This window comes from Heterodontus francisci, chromosome 42 (assembly GCF_036365525.1).
Source record: "Heterodontus francisci isolate sHetFra1 chromosome 42, sHetFra1.hap1, whole genome shotgun sequence".
NCBI classification, from domain to species: Eukaryota; Metazoa; Chordata; class Chondrichthyes; order Heterodontiformes; family Heterodontidae; genus Heterodontus; species Heterodontus francisci.
The window spans coordinates 6863747-6884797 of NC_090412.1; the positions used below are offsets into that span (position 1 = coordinate 6863747).

General features: G+C 45.2%; 1 protein-coding gene across 1 annotated transcript in view; it reads right to left on the bottom strand.

The window, feature by feature from the left end:
• Positions 1-944: 944 nt before the first annotated feature.
• Positions 945-21051, bottom strand: part of LOC137355306 (protein transport protein Sec24A-like) — a 63065-nt gene continuing 42958 nt past the window's right edge. The window contains exons 17-26 of the mRNA XM_068020292.1: positions 19366-19524; positions 17605-17778; positions 16681-16791; positions 14806-14981; positions 13467-13619; positions 13188-13292; positions 5339-5442; positions 2553-2655; positions 1178-1240; positions 945-1052 (exon numbers count right to left, since the gene is read on the bottom strand). Of these exons, the coding sequence (XP_067876393.1) occupies positions 945-1052; positions 1178-1240; positions 2553-2655; positions 5339-5442; positions 13188-13292; positions 13467-13619; positions 14806-14981; positions 16681-16791; positions 17605-17778; positions 19366-19524 (1256 nt within the window). The remainder of the gene's footprint in view (positions 1053-1177; positions 1241-2552; positions 2656-5338; positions 5443-13187; positions 13293-13466; positions 13620-14805; positions 14982-16680; positions 16792-17604; positions 17779-19365; positions 19525-21051) is intronic.

Below are 21051 nucleotides of genomic sequence, written 5' to 3' on the forward strand. Positions count from 1 at the left end.
AGAAATTAAACCACGACATTAAAAAAAAAACAAGGCGCTGTTTGTTTTTGTAAAGGTTGGAATAATGAGTTATGCTGTCAAATTTCTCATTGGTTTTGTTCTGGGTCAGAGAGGTTCGATCTGATCAGACCCACCTGGAGTGCTGCATTCAGTTCTGGGCACCGCAGATCAGGAAGGATATATTGGCCCAGGAGGAAGTGAAGTGCAGATTCACCAGAATAATACTAACAGTTAGATTATGGATCATAAATAAATTATAAATTGCATAGCTTTATGGTTCTCAAACTGGTGTCCACGGAGTGGCATGGTTGTTTCAACTAAGAGGCGAGCACGCATGGAGGAGTGCCAAGAGTGGCATGAACATCTGAGCAATTTAAGGCTTCACTGTCCAATAGTTAATGGGCTACCTCCACCCCTCTTCACTTTTACCATTATTGGTTAATCCTCAGGTCTCCTCAGCGTACTACGTGGACTACCACATCGCCAGGCATAGGCTGCAATTGGGTGCTACAGCAATGCCAGCTTTGCGTGTGGATATTCACAGTAACAGAGTGACATTACAAACTAGCTTCATTCACCTGGTTTGCATCAGCTAAAGCTACACCAACTGCCCGCCCCGCATGAGTTATCTGGTGGGACGTTCATCAGATGTCACAACTATCCAGGTCCCACAAACAGCAATGAGATAAATGACCAGTGTTTTGTTAATTGAAGCATAAATGCCAATCAGGACACTGAGAGAACACTGCTGTCTTTGAATGGTTCCATGGAATGTTTTTACATCTCCTTGAACAGGCAGACAGGACGTCAATTTAATATCCTATCTGAAGGACAGCATTTCGAATAATGCAGCACTCCCTCATTGCCAGCCTGAATTATGTGCTCAGGTCCTGGAGTGCCCTCTTCTGACGCTACTTAGAATTTACAGCACAGATACAGGCCATTCAGCCTGGCTGGTCTGGTACCGTACATGCGTATCTTTGCTGTACACTTTCCCTGGCTTGAATATCCTTCCTGCACTGGGGTGTCCAGGACTGTATACAAGATGGCCTCTGTGTATCAAAATATTGGAATGTATAGGAGCAGAAAATCTGATAATAAATAGACGGTGTGTGTATTGACATCAATGTTCCAGCCAATGAGTTGGAAGCTGGGCAAGATTTATGTCAGGACTTACAGCAAACAGAAATAACTTTACAGCAAACAACAGTCTATTTTGTAAGAAAACAGCAAGCAGAATCTATTTTCCAGAAAATAGCAGAGTACATTTAAACGGATTCTCTACGCACTATAGCAAACAGAATCTATTTAAACAGAAATCATGACCGAAACTACAGCAGAGACTCTTGGAAAAGGCAGGATTATTTTTTCAGGAAAATGCAGTGAGTGGAGGATAGATACTGTCATGCAGGCCCCCACCTGCCAAGACTGAGGCACACATTATTTCGCCACATGAACATTAAAACTTAAACTTGCGGCTGGGAAGAAAAGAGGGCCTATCACAAGGAATTGCCAAGCCCTTGACTGGAAAGACATTTGCATGCTGGCAGACAGTGTTGGAACAAAGGACCCAGTCCCTGCTTCTCCAATACATAGAAGACCTGGTCAGGCCAGTTTAGTCACATGACTGTGTGAATTTGCACTTGCTGAAAGAAACTCAGAAAGCTGTTTGCTCCTGGACTGAGAATGCCTCTCTCCTGTCTGCTCTCATCTCGCTCACACCAGCTTCGGAAACCATTGAAGACACGTAAACTCAAAGAGAGAAAAGTCTCCTATGTGAATAAGGTTTAAAAAGAATACTGGGCCCCAATGAAAAGTAAGAGCTGTCTACAATCAAAGACTCTACAGCGAGCTGGAAACACAGAAACAGTCGCAAGAAACCCCCTTGAAACCTAAGAAAACCTGGTGTGCTCACTTCTTTGCCTTATAATTGGAAAGCGGTGAACAAGGATTCACCAAGTGGGGAGCTCAAAACGCGGTGTGTTTAAAAATCAAACCCTGTTACAATAAGACCAGGTGAAGACAGTAAAAGACCCCTAGACACCCGAAGAAGGGTCACTGACCCGAAACGTTAACTCTGCTTCTCTTTCTACAGATGCTGCCAGACCTGCTGAGTGGTTCCAGCATTTCTTGTTTTTATTTTTTTTAAAACCTGTTTGAACACCATGAACGCCACACGGTCTCGATGTGCTGGGGTGTTTGGGGCAGGGACGAGGGGAGGTTTCATACCCGACCCGACCACTGCTCCCTCCACCCTTCCTCACTTTGTTCAATCCTACTAATAGGGCTCATTTGGCTTTCTGTTCAGATGAAGGGTTTAACCCCTAAAAGCTTAACTTGTCTTTTCTATGCAGAGATACTAAGGGACATCTTGTGTGTATATTTCCAGCATTTTCTATTTTATTCCAGAACTTTTCTGGTTAGAATAATATTGGAATTCCAGCGCTGTAGGTGAAGGAGAAAAGATTTTAAGAGCCTACGCTGCTTGAGGGAGCTGCTGTGAACCAGTCCTCTGGATCGCTCCCTGCGGAGAAAGCTGATCACTTACACACCCGTTCTTTCAGATGAAGCAGAAATTCATAGTACGACATTGCCGTCTCAGTGCGGTCATCGACTAGGCGCCGAATGAACACGGACCGCGAGGTACTGTCATCCCTGCCAACAAAGAGATCAACAGAATCAATGTAAGGCAGCAATTAGCTGTCAATTGCCAGTAAAGTGTCTCAAAGTACAGTTGCGCTTGTCGCACAAAAGATGACAAACCTCATTTGATAACATTTAAACCGCCTTGGGATATTTTACTATGTTAAAGCTGCTGTATAAATGATAGTGTTGTTGACATTCAGCCCATTGTACCTGTGCCTGCTCATTATGTAATTAGTCCCATTCCCCTGCTCTTTCCCCATGGCCCTGCAATATTTTTCCCTTCAAGTTTTTATGCAATTCTCTTTGGAAGGTTACTATTGAATCTGCTTCCACTGCCCTTTCAGGAAGTGCATTCAGATCACAACTGACTGCATTAAAAAACATCTCTCTTCATCTCCCTCTGATTCTTTTGCCAATTATCTTAATTTTGTGTCCTCTGGTTACCGACACTCCTACTAGTTACTCTATCAAAGCCCCTCATAATTCTGAACACCTCTATTAAATCTCAATTTACCCTCCCCCGGCACTAGGGAGAATAATCCCAGTTTCTCCAGTATCTCCACCCACACAGAATTTACAGCACAGAAATAGGCCATTCGGCCCAACTGGTGCTTGCAATCCACATGAGCCTCCTCCCGACATTCTTCATCCAGCCCCATCATATCCTTCTTTTCCTTCTCCCTAATGGGATTAGAATAGATCGGTGCTTGATGGCCGGCAAGGACACGATGGGCCAAAGGGCCTGTTTCTCTGCTGTATAACTCTATGTACTTATCTAGCTTTCCCTTAAATGTATCAAAAAGAGATTTAAAAAAAAAACACATTGCAGCATAACTGAACTCTATCATCACTGGTATCAATCTGTTAAATTTCCTCTGCACCCTCTGCAAGGCTTTCCCATCCTTCCTAAAGTGTGGTGCCCAGAATTGAACACAATTGAACACTGAGACCTAACCAGTGATTTATAAAGATTTAGTATAACTTCCTTGCTTTTGAACTCTATGCCTTTATATATAAAGCCTTTTTTTAAAAACAAAAGCCTCTATCAACTTGCCACCTTCAAGGATTTGTGTATGTGAAACCCAGGTCTCTCAGTTCCTGCACTTATGCCATTTAGTTACTACTACCTCTAATTCATCCTCGCAAAATGCATCACTTCACACTTCCCTGCATTCAATTTTATCTGCCACATGTCTGCCCATTTCTCCAGTCTGTCTATGTTCTCCTGACGTTTACTACTATGCTCCTCATTGTTTACTACATTTCCAGGATCAGCTCTCACTGTCCTGTGAAAAGCCACAGGGTAAGGTCACTCTCACTTTAGAATTCAGGATTATGTCCCGTGTCTTTCGCTGTAACAGGCCATGGAATTCACCGGCCAGAGTAAGACAGAGCCATACGTATCAGACCTTTCCGCATTGTGCTCCTAGTCGGTGCTGAGTTAATTGATCAGAGTTAAAGCAACAAATGGCTACAGTGGCCCCTGAATTAGAGGAATAAAAAAATACAGCCAGGCCTCCCGATTGCTATTCACAACCTCTGCTGTACTGTCTGCATGTGCAGCCATACAAGAATGTGCGAAATGTTTAAAACTCCCTACTCTGTTCTTAAACGACAGTAGGATCACTGTGAACTGAGAACTGAGTTAGATTCCTTTTCCATTGCACTGGACACTGGAATCCTGCCTGGGATTTTAGAGATCACATTCCCCAGTCCCTCTGTGGCTCAGTGGGTAACTTTGGCCTCTGAGTCAAAAGATTGTGGGTTCAAGTCCCACTCCAGAGACTTGAGCACATAAACTTAGGCTGATACTTCAGTGCAATATTAAGTGAGTGCTGCACTATTGGAGGTGCTGTCTCTCAGATGAGATATTAAACCGAGGCACTGTCTTCTGTAAAAAATCCTATGGCATGATTTGAAGAAGGGTGGGGAAGTTGTCCTGGTCAATATTTCTCCCTCACCAAGCTATAAAACAGATGATCTGGTTGTTTATTTCATTGTTGCTTGCTGTGTACAAATTGGTTTCAAGCCAACAGTGAGTATACCTCAACATAAAAAGTACTTCATTGGTTGTAAAACACTTCAGGATGTTCAAGGTTGTAAAAGGTGCTGTATAAATCCATATTATTTCTTACTTTCAGTTCCATTCATTTATCCATGCAAACTGCAAACCAGATCTAGCAGAATCTTGGGGAAGAGGTTTGACAACTATTTTCTCTCAAAAATTGTTTCATGCGGGTTTTCTGAACACAACTGGCAGCAGAACCCAAGCAAACACAGAGTCCGCAGGAGTGCGGTACCAGTCCCTGTGCATTAAGCTGGCGTGAAGTCCAGCAGTGGATTTATAGATTCCCAATCTGAGACGGTCTTTGCAAGCTTGGGTCATTTGGTATGGAAGAGAGTGGCTGATGTAGGAGGGAAATCACTCGTCCGCTCTCAGCTGTACCCCTCAAATGTAAAGACACCTTTGCGGTGGGGGGGAGGGCTGGGCGGTAGTGGGAAGAAACATGGGGAACATGGGATGGCAATGTGAACAAAGGTTTCCCAGCTGGAAGATCATTTTGATGTTAAGACCATCTGACTAATGGCTGGCCTTGTGTGCAAAGAAGTTAAAGTGACAGCTCGTGAAAAGAATGTAGGTGACATTCTGTCAAAAGAGTTTAAGTGGCATTCTGTGAAAGCTTGTACTCACTTGACAATGAAGCAAGGTGCATGGTAAAGTCTCTCCTTCCTTAAGGATCCCAGCAATGCCTGAATAAGTTTAGATGCAGGATTTTGAAGAATGGGCAGCAAGGTCTGAAACACACCAGCAGTTATTAACACTTCTATTTGTTCAGGATTTTCCAGGGATCATCATAGTCACAAATGGCCTGGAGTTTCCTTGGAACTGATCCTGCTTGTCCGAAGCGTGTCCCACACCTGATCTGACCGCCCCTGGCAAAGCTACGGTACAGAGCAAAAAGCAGCTCCAAGGAAATCCCAGGCCCGGACAATCGGCACACTGACAACTGTACTGCAATGCCACACAATACAGAGTGAAATAAAATGGGAGGAGGAGGTGGTGGTGAGAGACAGCAGAGTATCCAGGTCTGCAGGTCCCCAAAACCCAACTTGGCCTCCAGCTGGAATAATGGGGGCAGTTTGGGCACCCCGTTTTGTTGAAGCCATGGAAAGAGTGCCAGCTTGGGATGATCCCAGGGATGAGGGGATAGAGCTATCGTGAGAGAGTATTTTTAAAAATCAGTAGCTGTATATCACTGGAGCAATTGGAAACTAACAAAAGTGTCCAATGGTGAAATGATTTGAGAGAGTAAATACAGAAAGATTATTTACACAGGTTGGTATCTGGGGGGCATAAATCCAGAATTGCAGCATTAAAGGAGGAGGTTTGAAAATTTCATTTCATGCAAAGGGTTATTAAGATATGGAATACGTTACCACAAAGTGGCTGTTGAAGCCAAGAAAGCCACGACATTTAAGAGAAAATTAGATAAACACTTGAAGAAAAATATTAAAGGATAAAAAGAGCACTTATCTAGCTTCCCCTTAAATACATCAATACTATTCAACTCAACTACTCCATGTCATAGCAAATTGCACATTCTAACCACTCTGGATAAAAATGTTTCTTCTGAATTGGATTTATTAGTGACTATCTTATATTTATGGTCCCTAGTTTTGGTTTCTCACACAAGTGAAAATATCTTCTCTTATGTCTACCCTATCAAACCAAATCATGATAGTAAAAATGCCTTATCAGGTCACGCCCTCGGCCTTCCCTTCCCTGGGGAAAACCCTATTCCATCTTTCCAGCATCTGCAGTATTTTGCTTTTATTTCCTGATAGTTATTTAGGTTCTCTTTTCATTCTAGTAAATCTTCTTTGCATTTTCTTCGATGCTTCTATATAGTTTCTGTAATAAGGAGACCGGAACTATGCACAGTCTTACAAGTATGGTCAAGGCTTGCTAAAGCCCAGCTCAGAGTCACTGAGGGTGGGGGGAACCGAAGAGCCAGGACTTACCAGAGTACCTGGTAGCAAGGTGTAGCTGGTCACGCCTAACACACCATCCAGCAAACTGGTGCTGCAGTGCCTGCCAACCCAGATGTACAGAACCTGAAGGTAGAAGAACGTAGAACAGTTCTGGTCACTCAATCACTGCATTGTCCCAGCAGAGTAAGTAACAGTTACAAATACTTTAAGAACATGCCCTAAATGGGCCATCCAGCAGCAACCAGCAGCAGCATGTGCCTGAGCAACTGGACTCTGTTGGTCTGCTGGGAGACTCCACTGAATCATACCCCTAAATGCACTGGATGCAGAGTGATAGGTCCCTGATATTGGAGGTCCTCGACGTCATCGGATTTCTGAATTTTTTGGCTATTTAGTCTCACCCATGGCTGGCAGGATAGAACACTCACTCCTAAGTCAGAAGGTTGTGGGTTAAATTCCCCATTCCACAGGCTGGCACCCACTGTGCAGTACTGAGGGAGTGCTGCACTATTGGAGGTGTCGTCTTTCAGAATGAGAGGTTAAACCAAGGCCCTGTCTGCCCTCTCTCTGATGCGTGTAAAAAATTGCATGGCACCATTTCAAAAAAGAGCAGGGGAGCTCCCCCCGTGTCCTGACCAATATTTATTCCTTAACCAACACTGAAAAACAGATTATCTGGTCATCATCACACTGCTGTTTGTGGGAGCTTGCTGTGTGCAAATTGGCTGCTGTATTTGCAACATTGCAACAGTGATTACACTTCAAAAGTACTTCATTGGCTGTAAAGTGCTTTGGGACATCCTGAGGTGGTGAAAGGCACTATATAAATGCAAGTCTTTCCTTCTCTTGTTTCTGTTGCTGTAGACTAAAATTTTCAATCACTGTATCCCTTTGAATAGCTGACAGTGTCTTCTGGATAACAGGACAGGGTCACCAAGTGTGCATCAATATTTGCAATGGGCTCCCCATGTACTGTTGTAAATCTTATGGATCATCGTCAGTGTGTCTCTGACACCCCTCAATCACCTCTCAGATACATGGGTACCAGGTAGAAGTGGAGTTGGCGAGTCTAGCGGGGAAAGTGTGGGTACCCACTTTTTAAAATTCATTTGTGGGAAGTGGGCATCGCTGGCTAGGCCAGCATTTATTACCCATCCCTAATGGCCCTTGAACTGTGTGGCTTGCTAGGCCATTTCAGAGGGCATTTTAAGAGTCAATCACATTGCTATGAGCTCTGGAGTCACATGTAGGCCAGACCGGGTAAGGATGGCAGATTTCCTTCTTTAAAGGACATTAATGAACCAGATGGTTTTTACAACAATCGACAATGGTTTCATAGTCACCACTCTTAATTCCCAGATTAATTAAATTCAAATTTCACCATCTGCCATGGTGGGATTCGAACCCAGGTCCCCAGAGCAGTAGCCTGGGTTTCTGGGTTACTAGTCCAGTGACATTAACACTACACGTCCATCTCTCCACTGCTGTCAGGACAAGGTAGATCAGCACGGGCTTATGTTCCCAAATGTAGGAGAGTGTATCATTGGTTCACTATTCTAACAATGAAGCACCTTTATAGCATCCAATTTCAACCCACCTGGGACATCCCAGGACATCGGTGGGTAAGTGAAGGCACCAGGAGCTGTGTTTTGAAAGTTGTACTTACTGTTTTCCTTGTGTTCAAGTTACTTTTGGCGCGGGAGGAACCGGAAGCTGGACGGCAGCAAGGACTCCTGGGTAGGTATTTTCTTTAAAGGTGCGGAGCAGAGTTAACCCGAGAAACTACACATGTAGTGTCTCCCACCCATCCTCCTCCTCTAACCTAATAATAAGACCCTTTTTACCCTCCTCCTCTAGCCAAAAAGGACTGAACAGGTAAGCTATTTCACTGTTTTTGTTAATATCTATATTTGTACTTAATTAAGGGGTAATTGAGTAAAAGAAATGGCAGCCAGGGGAGTGCAGTGCTCCTCCTGCAGTATGTTCGAGGTGAGGGGAACCTCCGGTGACCCTGCCGACTTCACCTGCTGGAAGTGCATCCGTCTCCAGCTCCTATCAGACCGTGTTAGGGAACTGGAGCTGGAGCTGGATGAACTGAGGATCATTCGGGAAGCTGAGGGGGTGATAGATAGAAGCTACAGGGATGTCGTTACTCCACAAAACAAAGGCAGCTGGGTAACAGTTAGAGGTGGGAAGAGGTCAGTGCAAGGATCTCCTGTGGTCGTTCCCCTCAGCAACAAGTATACAGTTTTAGATACTGTTGGGGGGGACGGCCTATCGGGGGCAGGCTGCAGTGAACGGGCCTCTGGCACGGGGTCCTGCACTGTGGCTCAGAAGGGAAGGAGGGAGAATGGGAGAGCACTAGTCATCGGGGACTCGATGGTGAGGAGTACCGACAGGCGGTTCTGTGGGCGCAAGCGAGACGCACGGATGGTTTGTTGCCTACCTGGTGCCAGGGTCCGTGATGTTTGTGATCGCGTCTTCAGGATCCTTAAAGGGGAGGGGGAGCAGCCAGAGGTCGTGGTGCACATTGGCACCAACGACGTAGGAAGGAAGGGTGGCACAGATGTTAGAAGTGAGTTTAGGGAGTTAGGCTGGAAGCTGAAAGCTCGGACGGACAGAGTTGTTATCTCTGGTTTGTTGCCGGCGCCACGTGATAGTGAGGCTAGGAATAGGGAGAGAGCACAGCTGAACACGTGGCTGCAGGAATGGTGTAGGAGAGAGGGCTTCCAGTTCTTGGATAATTGGACTGCATTCTGGGGAAGATGGGACCTGTTCAAACAGGACGGGCTGCATCTGAACCAGAGGGGCACCAATATCCTGGGAGGGAGGTTTGCTAGTACTGTTCGGGAGGGTTTAAACTAGTTTGGGAGGGGGATGGGAACCGGACTTGTAGTCCAGGGACCAGTGGGTCCACTCAGAAAGACAAAGAGTGTAGTGAGGTATTGGGGAAGGTAGCACTGTCGCAGAGGACAGATGGGCACGGAGAAGGGTTAAAGTGCGTATACTTCAACGCAAGAAGCATCAGGAATAAGGTGAGTGAATTGAAGGCGTGGATGGGCACTTGGGACTACGATGTTGTGGCCATCACTGAAACGTGGATAGGTGAGGGGGAGGAATGGTTCTTGGAGGTACCTGGTTATAGATGTTTTCATAAGATTAGGAATGGTGGTAAAAGAGGTGGGGGGGTGGCATTGTTAGTTAGAAATAGTGTAACAACTGCTGAAAGAATTTTCGAGGAGGATCTGCCGACTGAGGCACTGTGGGTTGAGGTCAGGAACAGGAAAGGAGCAGTCACCTTGATGGGAGTTTTCTATCGGCCCCCCAATAGCAGCAGGGAGGTGGAAGAGCAGATTGAGAAACAGATTTTGGAAAGGAGCAGAAGTCACAGGGTAGTAATTATGGGGGATTTCAACTTCCCAAATATTGATTGGCAACTCTTTAGATCGAATAGTTTGGATGGGGTAGTGTTTGTGCAGTATGTCCAGGAAGCTTTTCTGACTCAGTATGTAGACTGCCCGACCAGAGGGGAGGCAATATTGGATTTGGTACTAGGTAATGAACCAGGGCAAGTGATAGAGCTGTTGGTGGGCGAGCACTTTGGAGATAGTGATCACAATTCTGTAGCATTCACTGTGGTAATGGAGAGGGATAGGTATGTGCAACAGGGCAAGGTTTACAATTGGGGGAAGGGTAGATATGATGCTGTCAGGCAGGAACTGAGGAGCATAAGTTGGGAGCATATGCTGGCAGGGAAGGGCACGGTCGAAATGTGGAACTTTTTCAAGGAGCAGATAGTAGGGGCCATTGATAAGCATGTCCCTGTCAGACAGGGAAGGGATGGTCATGTGAGGGAACCGTGGTTGACAAGAGAGGTTGAGAGTCTTGTTAGGAAGAAGAAGGATGCGTATATAAGGTTGAGGAAAAAGGGCACAGGCATAGCTCTGGAGGGATACAAGATGGCCAGGAAGGATCTGAAGAAAGGGATTAGGAGAGCTAAGAGAGGGCATGAAAAATGCTTGGCGGGTAGGATAAAAGAAAACCCCAAGGCCTTTTACGCGTATGTCAGAAATATGAGGATGACTAGGGGGACCGTAGGTCCGGTCAAGGACAATAGCGGGAGACTGTGTGTTGAGCCGGAAGAGATAAGTGAGGTTTTGAATGAGTACTTCTCTTCGGTATTTACGAATGAGAAGGGGTGTATTACTGAAGAGGACGGTGTGAAACAGACTGGTAAGCTCGAGGAAGTGCTCGTTAGGAGGGAAGATGTGTTGGGGTTTTTGAATAACTTGAAGATAGACAAGTCTCCCGGGCCTGACGGGGTATATCCAAGGATGTTATGGGAAGCAAGGGATGAAATTGCAGAGCCGCTGGCAATGATCTTTTCATCTTCTCTGTTGACGGGGGTGGTACCAGGTGATTGGAGGGTGGCAAATGTTGTGCCCCTGTTCAAGAAAGGGAATAGGAACAACCCTGGGAATTACAGGCCAGTTAGTCTTACTTCGGTGGTAGGCAAGTTGATGGAAAAGGTGCTGAGGGATAGGATTTCTGAGCATCTGGAAAGACACTGCTTGATTCGGGACAGTCAGCACGGTTTTGTGAGGGGTAGGTCTTGCCTCACAAGCCTGATTGAATTCTTTGAGCAGGTGACCAAGCAAGTGGATGAGGGTAAACCAGTGGATGTGGTGTACATGGATTTTAGTAAGGCATTTGATAAGGTCCCCCATGGTAGACTTATGGAGAAAGTCAGGAGGCATGGGATAGTGGGGAATGTGGCCAGTTGGATTAAGAATTGGCTAACTGATAGAAGGCAGAGAGTGGTCTTAGATGGTAAATACTCAGCCTGGAGCCCAGTTACCAGTGGCGTGCCACAGGGATCAGTTCTGGGTCCTCTCCTGTTTGTGATTTTTATTAACGACTTGGATGAAGAAGTCGAAGGGTGGGTCAGTAAATTTGCAGATGATACAAAGGTTGGTGGAGTTGTGGATACCGAGGAGGGCTATTGTCGTCTGCAAAGGGACTTGGATAGGTTGCAGTGCTGGGCTGAAAAGTGGCAGATGGAGTTTAACCCTGAAAAGTGTGAGGTCGTCCATTTTGGAAGGACAAACACGAATGCAAAATACTGGGTTAACGGTAGGGTTCTTGGGCATGTGGAGGAGCAGAGAGACCTTGGGGTCTATGTGCATAAATCGTTGAAAGTTGCAACTCAAGTGGATAGGGCTGTGAAGAAGGCATATGGGGTGTTAGCGTTCATTAGCAGAGGGATTGAATTTAAGAGCCGTGAGGTGATGATGCAGCTGTACAGGACCTTGGTAAGGCCTCATTTGGAGTACTGTGTGCAGTTCTGGTCGCCTCATTTTAGGAAGGATGTGGAAGCCTTGGAGAGGGTGCAGAGGAGATTTACCAGGATGTTGCCTGGAATGGAGAATAAGTCTTACGAGGAAAGGCTGAACATTCTAGGCCTCTTCTCATTAGAACGGAGAAGGATGAGGGGTGACATGATAGAGGTTTATAAGATGATCAGGGGAATAGATAGGGTAGACAGTCAGAAACTTTTTCCCCGGGTGGAGCAAAGCGTTACAAGGGGTCATAAATTTAAGGTGAAGGGTGGGAGATATAAGGGGGATGTCAGGGGAAGGTTCTTTACCCAGAGAGTGGTCGGGGCATGGAATGCCTTGCCTGGGGAAGTTGTTGAGTCAGAAACTTTAGGGACTTTCAAACGGCTTTTAGATAGGTATATGGATAAAGGAGAATGATGGGGTATAGATTAAATTGTCCTTGACAGAGGACAAAGGATCGGCACAACATCGTGGGCCGAAGGGCCTGTTCTGTGCTGTATTTTTCTATGTTCTATGTTCTATGTTCTATCCCGCAGGATTAGCTTTTCCCCTTGGAGCCACCTTCGCTCGTCTAACAGGCAATTAAAGAAAGACTTGCATTTATATAGCATCTTTCAAGACCACCAGATGTCTCAAAGAGCTTTACAGCCAATGAAGTACTTTTTGAAGTGTAGCCACTGTTGTAATGTAGGGAATGTGGGAGCCAATTTGTTCACAGAAAGCTCCCATAAACAGCAATGTTATAATGACCAGAAAATCTGTTTTTGTGATATTGATTGAGGAATAAATATTGGCCAGGACACTGGGGAGAACTCCCCTGCTCTTCTTCAAAATCGTGCCATGGCATCTTTTGCATCCACCTGACAGAGGACAGACAGGGCCTCAGTTTAACAGCTCATCTGAAAGATGCCACCTCCAACAATGCAGCACTCCCTCAGTTATGCACTGGAGTGTCCGCCTGGATTTTTCTTTAACAAGCAATTGAGTAATCTCCCACTGGAACTGTTCTCTCCTCAAGTTGCTTGATGCTGGGTGCTTAATTGATTGAATGTTCAACACTTGCCTACATAACAACAGTCACAGCACTTCAAAGTCATTTGTTGTCCTTGAAGTGTTTTGAGCTGTGTTCTGGGATGTGATTGGAGGCTATATAAATGCAAATCCTCTCTCTCTGCTTCTGAAGGGTTTCCATTTTGTAGTCACGCTTACATTACCACAATCGATTAAGAAAGCTCCTTGCAGTGTAAGATTCTCTGCGGTGAGCTGTATCAAGACTGGTCTCTTCACTATCCCCATGTCCGTCTCCACAGAGACCTGTTGGGCAAAAGAAAGGGATTAGACACAGCATGACAATCTGTTTGAAAATCTCACCACCAATGTCTCTCTCTCTCTCTCTCTCTGTCTCTCTCTATCTCTCTGGCTTAGCATTGATTGAATGAAACAGAATTCAGGAGATCAATCGTACCACACAGTAACCATGGCGCTCACATTGTCAGCAGACTTGCCGTCGAGGTAATCATCAATCCGATACAGATCGGGGTAAACCATCCGCAGCACGAAGGCCAGTGGCTGTACCATTAGCTGGCACATCGTGAAAACCCGTTCGTCTAGGCTCATGGCTGAATCCGTCTGAAAGGCAGGCTGCAGGACAGAATGGAACAGGTTTAGACATCAGTAACAGAGGAGAGGGGCCACGGTACATTTCTTTACACAGAGGCCTAGTATTTGGTTGTACAGTGCCCATTTATTGAGCACTAAACAGCTCCGAAAGCCACCATTATGGTGGTTGTGGGGGGTGGGCTCCACCCTCCCCGCATTCTCCCCATCAATATTGGGATTTCAATTCGGGAACAACAAAAAGACCAAAACTAGGACTAAATTTCTTTATCAAGAAATAAGATTTAAACTTTCTTGTCTGAAGAGGAGACTCAAACTAAAACCAACGTACTTCTACAACTAAAATAATCACCAAATATGATTATTTCCTGGACAAAGTTTCTCAGGAACGTCACACATTGGGTTATGTGGAACCAATCAATCGTCTGTCAATAAATTCCTTTGAAAAGGATCTGCACAACTAGCTGGCAGGAACAAGGTCAGAGATTTACAGGCACCATCTCAACTGAGATGGTTCAATTATCCACTCGACACAGGGAAAGCGGAGGTCAGCAGGTCAGAGTTGAATAGTGAAAAGGTCGTCACAGGAATGGAGCATTGCAGCATCTGGTCAGTGCCAACGTTCAAACTATACCTGACTCCGCTTTACCCGTTACATTCTTCGATTGCTTTGTTTGCCCCAAAAAAACTATGCAGCTCCCATGTGAGCTTGCTGGCACTGCCTGTCTCCATCCATCTCCCTGGGTAGTTCTTAACAAACTCACTATTCTCTGTGTGAATTAGCAAAATCTAAACCATCTGTTCACCCTTCCTCTCCTGAGATCGAACCCACAGCAGTTACAGAGTTTGATTATGGATAAACATTCCAGAGTTTTGTTTGGAATCGAATACAAATGGATTTTTACTTATTTCCTCAACTGTGCATTAAATAGTTAGGGTGAACCCCACAATATCATAGATTGTGGAAGGGACTGCCTTCCTTAAATAAATTATTTGATCATTCACCCCTTAATTTTAAATGTGCTTGTTTGTCATATAAATCTCTGCGGCAATTCAATGGTGGAACAGGCTTGAGGTGCTGAATGGCCTACTCCAGTTTCTATGCCCTGATGTCATATTAAATCTTCATGACAAGCCCCTACTGCCATGATCTGAAGGGGCTGAATGGCCTTACTCCTGTACCCATGTTCCTTATTCTGTGTCCTCTCACCTGCTTGAGTAGGGCAAGAACGTACAGTGGGAGTTGCAGTAGACTCTGGGGGATGGTGAATGTGGACTGCTGTGGATTGCATGCTGAGGCTCGATAGGTAACAAGAGCATCAAAGAGAACTCTAATCAATTCATCTCGGGTGTAAGCGAGGGAAAGTCTCATTGAATGATCCACCGCTGCAGTTAAACATAAAAAAAATCACGTAAAGACAAGACGACAAAAAAAAAGATTTATTTAATCCTTAGATTGTTGGCAGCAGTAGGACATTTCAGTCTCCCAGAGCTGCTCACTTTTTAAGTTCACTCAATAACACCCCTAAAATAAAAAAAAATCTCATTACATATGAAAAATAGATTCAATTAATATTAACTATGAAATAACAAAGCATGCACCTTTAATCTTTATCATCCACCCATGTTGAGCTAGTTCTTAACCCAACCTGACCTGATTTCCCTAAAAGCGACAACTTCACACCAGTACTATCATTGCTGTTCCCATCTATGCCCACCTGATCTATTGCTCCTTGTCTTTCCTCCTATGCAACATCACTCCTGTGCTCGCTAACCTACACTGGCTTCCAGTAAGGCAACGCCTCAATTTTAAAATTTTCATCCTTGCTTTCAGAATCCCTCCACTTGCTCCTCCCTATCCCTGTAATCTCCTCCAGCCTCACAACCCTCCCTTACTTTCCCCCAATTCTGGCCTCTTGCACATCCCCACTTTTAATTGCCCCACCATTGGTGGCTGTGCCTTCAGCTGCCTTGGCCCTAAGCTCTGGAATTCCTTCCCTAAACCTCTCTGGCTCTCTCTGCTCTTTAAAACCTATTTCTTTGACCAAGCTTTTGGTCACCCTCCTAATATCTCCTTATGTGGCTCAGTGTCATTTTGTTTGATACTGCTCCTGTGAAATACCTCGGAATGTTTTACTACATTAAAGTTGTTGTTGAATATTGTTGTATGTGCCATCTTCCACACTCCATTGTTATTGACCAACTTGATCCCAAAATATAGTAGCACCACTAAACCCTGCCCTTACCAATTCCACTCTGCATTGAGAGTCCTTCATTACAGGGTGCTCAAGCTTTGGTTGTCATGGGCCACCTAGGCAGAAGCGTGTGCACCACTCCTGATGTTTAACTCCTCATTCCCACATAATTCAAGTTATCTGACACTATTAGATCTTGGGGCTCTGATCTAGGGTTTATTTTAAGAACAGCCCTTTCCAAACAGCCAGCCCCACAGAATTCAAACAGTAAATAATAAGTAAAAGCGCAAATAGAACTAAGTTGTCTAGGCCACTTCCCTCCATTTGCAAGCGCTTAGGAACATAGGAACAGGAGCCTGTTCCACTGTGCAATGAGATCATGGTTGATCTGTAGCTAAACTCCATTCACCTGCCTCAGTTCTGTAACATTTACTACCCTTATCTAACAAAAACATTTTCACTTGATCCCCAGCCTCAACATCCTTTTGGCAGAGCGAGTTCCAGATTTCCACTACCCTTCGCGGGAAGTACTTCCTGACATCGCCCCTGAATGGCCTAGCTCGGATTTTAAAGCTGTGCATCCCCCTCCCCAACCAACTGTTCTGAATTCCCCTACCAGATGAAATAGATCCTCTCTATTTACCCTACCAACTCCTTTAATGATCTTAAACACCTTAATTAGTTCACCCTTTATTGTTCTATACTCAAGAGAATACAAGCTGAGTCTATGCAACCTGGTCTCCTCATAATGTAACCCTTTTAGCCCAGGTATCATTCTGGTTCTGGGGGCGTTGTAGGGGGAGGCCACAGGACAAAATGTGATCTGTCCATTCAATGTTATTTCTTCCTATCTTAGTACTCATTTTATCACAGTTAATTTGATATCATACCCATTTTTGAAAGAATTCCCACGATAGCGGCCATATTGACTCCTGCATAAACGTCACTGAGGGAACTGACAACCGGCAGGCAGTACGTGTAGATTCGAACCCGACGTTCACCTGAGAAATAAGCACATTCTAAACATCATCCACAACAATCGTGCTCCACAAACCTTTAGCCAAAAAAAATGGAGTCAGCGGGGTGGAGAGGCCTGTGATGGAGAAATGTCAGAACACAGAGAGGCTGGGAATGTACTCCTTAGAAATAGAGAAGGTTAAGGCGAGGTATTCAAAATCATGAAAGGTTTGGATAGCAGAAACTATTTCCAATGGCAGAAGGGTAAGTAACCTGAGAACACAGATTTAAGGTGATTGGCGACAGGAGGAAACATTTTTTAAGCAGTGAGTTGTTGTGATCTGGAATGTGCTGCCTGAAAGGGCGGTGGAAGCAGATTCAATAGTAACTTTCCAACGGTAACTGGATATATACTTGAAGGGAAATATGTACAGGGCTATGGGGAAAGAGCAGGGGAGTGAGATAATTGGATCATGCTTTCATGACACGATGTGCCAAATGGCTTCCTTCCGTGCTGTATCAGTCTATGATTCTATGATCAACAATGGGTCAAAGATTAGGTTTTAAGGGCAGGTCCTAAAACAGGAGAGGAAGGTGGTGAAGTGGCGGGCGTGGGCTCTTCCCACAAGCCACAAATACATGAATAAAAGCATAGGCTGCACAGAAAGAGTCGCTAGCACAGTCTTGCTGCCTCAACGAAGGCACCAAGCAAAGATCCAATGGCTCCCTAGAGGGAGGGAAGATGCGTGGATGACTGCGTCTGGACCACTTCCTTGGCGGGCTGGTTTCCCAGTTGAAGGCTGCTACGAAAACATTTGCATTGAACTTGTGGAAAAGCTGGGCAAGTTGCAACCTACCTTGGCAGGAAGTGTAGAGTAGAGAGGACTGGAAGACCACAAATGAGCTCTGAGTTACAGCCCCATCTATCATCATCTGAAAGGCAAACTCCGCCTGAGGACAGACACAAGGCAGGGACAGCATCTGTGTCGACTGCAGGTACGAGTTTCCATAGAAGGTGTCCAGCACGAGACCTAAAAATCAGAGATTTGAAATGATGGTTACCATGGCGAATGTGTTCTTGGTCTTTTGATTGGTGACACAGTCAGACCAATCAGAATCAAATGCCTTTTTAAAGGAGCACTAATGAAAAAGGTTCAGTTTGGATTGGTAAATGAAAATCGGCAAACAAAGTTTTATCAAATCATGATGTTGTTCACTGGCTCAATGAGGCCCTCCAGAGCCCACTAGTCACAGACAGCCTCGTGCATACTGGTGGACATGAGGGAACCCAGGTATGAACACAGATGTGGAAGAGACGCCAGACAGCTGGGACAGACAGTCCCCTTGCTTGTACGCTGCCTGGGAAGGAATGTTTAGCCATGGGACTGACTGGGTTGCTCCTCAGAGAGTTGGCATGGACTCGATGGGCCGAATGGCTCCTTCTGGACTGTAATGACTCTCTGATGGTGTGGCCATCATAGTTTGGGGAAAGCTTGATGGACCAGCTGGTGTTTTTTTTGCCCGTCAATTTTGTATGCTCGTCTATTTCACACCTATATTTCTTATTTCTCCGAATTGAATTTTGTGGCTGAGAGGTTTGGAAATGACCATTTGAACACTGCAGTCTTATTGATGGATAAATCCCAAATCGGAACAACAAGATCCGTTAGCACAAAAGCAAAATACTGCGGATGCTGGAACTCTGAAATAAAAACAGAAAATGCTGGAAATACTCAGCAGGTCTGGCAGCATCTGTGGAGAGAGAAAACAAGTTACTGCTTCATGTCTGTCACAGACCTGCTGAGTATTGTTAATATCAGGAGCTTGAGATTTATTCAAATGAATGGAAACATTGATCTAAACTTTGCATGTGGTCCCTGAGGTGCTATGATGTGCACCTAAGTGGCTCATGAAGACTCAAAGTTGGATGTTTCAGCTCTGAGCAATCCTTCCAATGCAGAAACAAATATTCATTTAATACAATGAGGACTAATGGCCAATTGGTTGAATTTTTACATCGAATGTACAGCACAGAAACAGGCCATTCGGCCCAATTGTTCCATTTATGCACCACACCTGCCTCTTCACATACTGACAGACATAAGCACACACGTATAGACAAATAAACACACACATACACTTCAATAAACATATATATAAAGACATATGAACAAACATGAAAGCAAAATGCATACCAACCAGTGCAGCTTTCTTCTGCTTCCCCCATGCCATCTTAAACTCCCAAAAAAGGCAATATGGGCCCTCCTTAGCAAGTGATCCCAAACTCCAAAAGGTGGGTTTAAATGAGGTCCCCTCCAAGAAGTGGTCCTCACTCCAGTTTCTCATTATGCTCGCTGCTAGCTGCTGTCTCCAAACCACTTTCGCCCCCAAGGAGAAGGCAGTCCAACAGCAAGGAGGGGGTGACGCTTTTAGAAACTTAAACAATAAATACATGTCCCGTTTTCTGCACCCCATGCCGCCCTGTAAAACTGAATCGGATTGGCTCGGGCCGGTTCAGTTTTCATTTCCTGCATTCTGCCAGTGTGCTGTAAGTTATCCAGGACAGATATGACCATTCGCTTCAGTTCTGTGCAAGTTCAGGGTCACTCACTCCTCACCTTTTGTGTATCGGATTCTCAGCAGCCCCTCGTAGCCGATGGAGCGGGTCAGGTGGCATCGGAATTCTTCCTGGAGTTTCTCAACCAGGGCAGAGCTGTGGATATGATGGAATGCTGGGTAATAGTAGACATAGCCACAGGTGTACCTGGGAACGCAAACTGCAAAAACACATCAACTGTGCAGTATGGTCACTGAACCGGGTTTTGGACAACATCAGCCAGAAAGTTAGCATCGTCTTGACCAACCTCACCCTTTAAACAACTCCCCTCCCCCATGGATCCCAATTGAGGTTGTTTTTCACATTCTCACTTGTCCCAATGGAACCAAAACTGATGAGCGGGGAAAGACAAACTGGTACATCAAGCCTGCCCCACACCATGGTGTCCAGACCATCACGACTAAACACTACTCAACTCCCCTCTATCTTTCACCCATCCCCACTTCCCAAACTGAGCTGGTTCTACTCACTGGGACTCTCCTACTAAACCCCTCTGCCTTGCCACCTCTCTCCCCTTCAGAAGGCCCCACAACAATGACTTCTTCAATCCTACTCTTGGCCATCCACCTATATCTACAATTAATGCTCGGTGTTCCAACTTTGTCTCTTCAGTTCAACACCCGAGAATGCTGGCTTCATTAAAGACACTATATAAAAGACCCCAAGCTACTACTGAGTGAGAAGCTGAGCTGTGTGTAAGGGTCATCAATGCTATTCTCGAAGCTGCAAATGAAATAATGACCATTTGGTTGATCCTTCCAGGAAAGATTGAACAAGCTGGGTCTCTTTTCTCTCGAAAAGAGAAAATCTGATATAAGTCTTTAAGTTATGAAATGGTTTGATTGGGTGGATGTGGAGAAAATGTTTCCAGTTGCGGGGGAGACCAAAACTCGGGGCAGTTGCCGTGAATAGCATATGTGTAGTTAAGGGGAAGCTAGATACCACATGAGAAAAGAATATAAGGATATGCTGATAGGGTGAGATGAAGAGGGGTGCGAGAGACTTGTATGGAGCATAAACACTGGCATGGACCAGTTGGGCTTGAATGGCCTGTTTCTGAGCTGTAATTTCCATGTATGGAAAGTATCACCACTCCTGCAAATGGCCTAACAAAAGTCAGGAACTCAGTGTTGAGAAGGCAACAAAGTTGGATCTCACCCTCCCTACAACATCTCAATATAATGTTATGACCAGGTGAGATAGGGCTCTAGGGGTTCCCTCTCAGCCTTTGCCTGGTCTAACTATAACAGGGTTTGATTTTAAAAAACACCGCGCTTTTAGCTCTCCCTCAGTGAATCCTTGTTCACTGCTTTCCAATTGTAAGGCGATTTAAACAAGAAAGGTGGAAGTTTATTCATCTTAAACAATTGTTCTGCTGTGCATTCCATCAGGGGTCCTTCTCCGTCAGTGAGCAGGTATGCCCTGATTAACCCTACAGGTTTTCCCCTTAGTTTCCAGCAGTCAGATCTTAAATGCCCTGCTTTATTACAATGGAAGTACACAGGTCTCCGGATCTCACTCCGACTTACAGCACCTTCCTTTTTGGCCTGAGGAGGGCCCCCTGTGTCTCCTGCTTTTCCTTCCCTCCCAGGACTGCTTGGGCTTCTATCACCTTCCCACCCTTTGTCCTTTTTGGAATTGTGGGTGTGACTAGAAAAGGTTTACCCCTGGGAAACCGACTTACAAA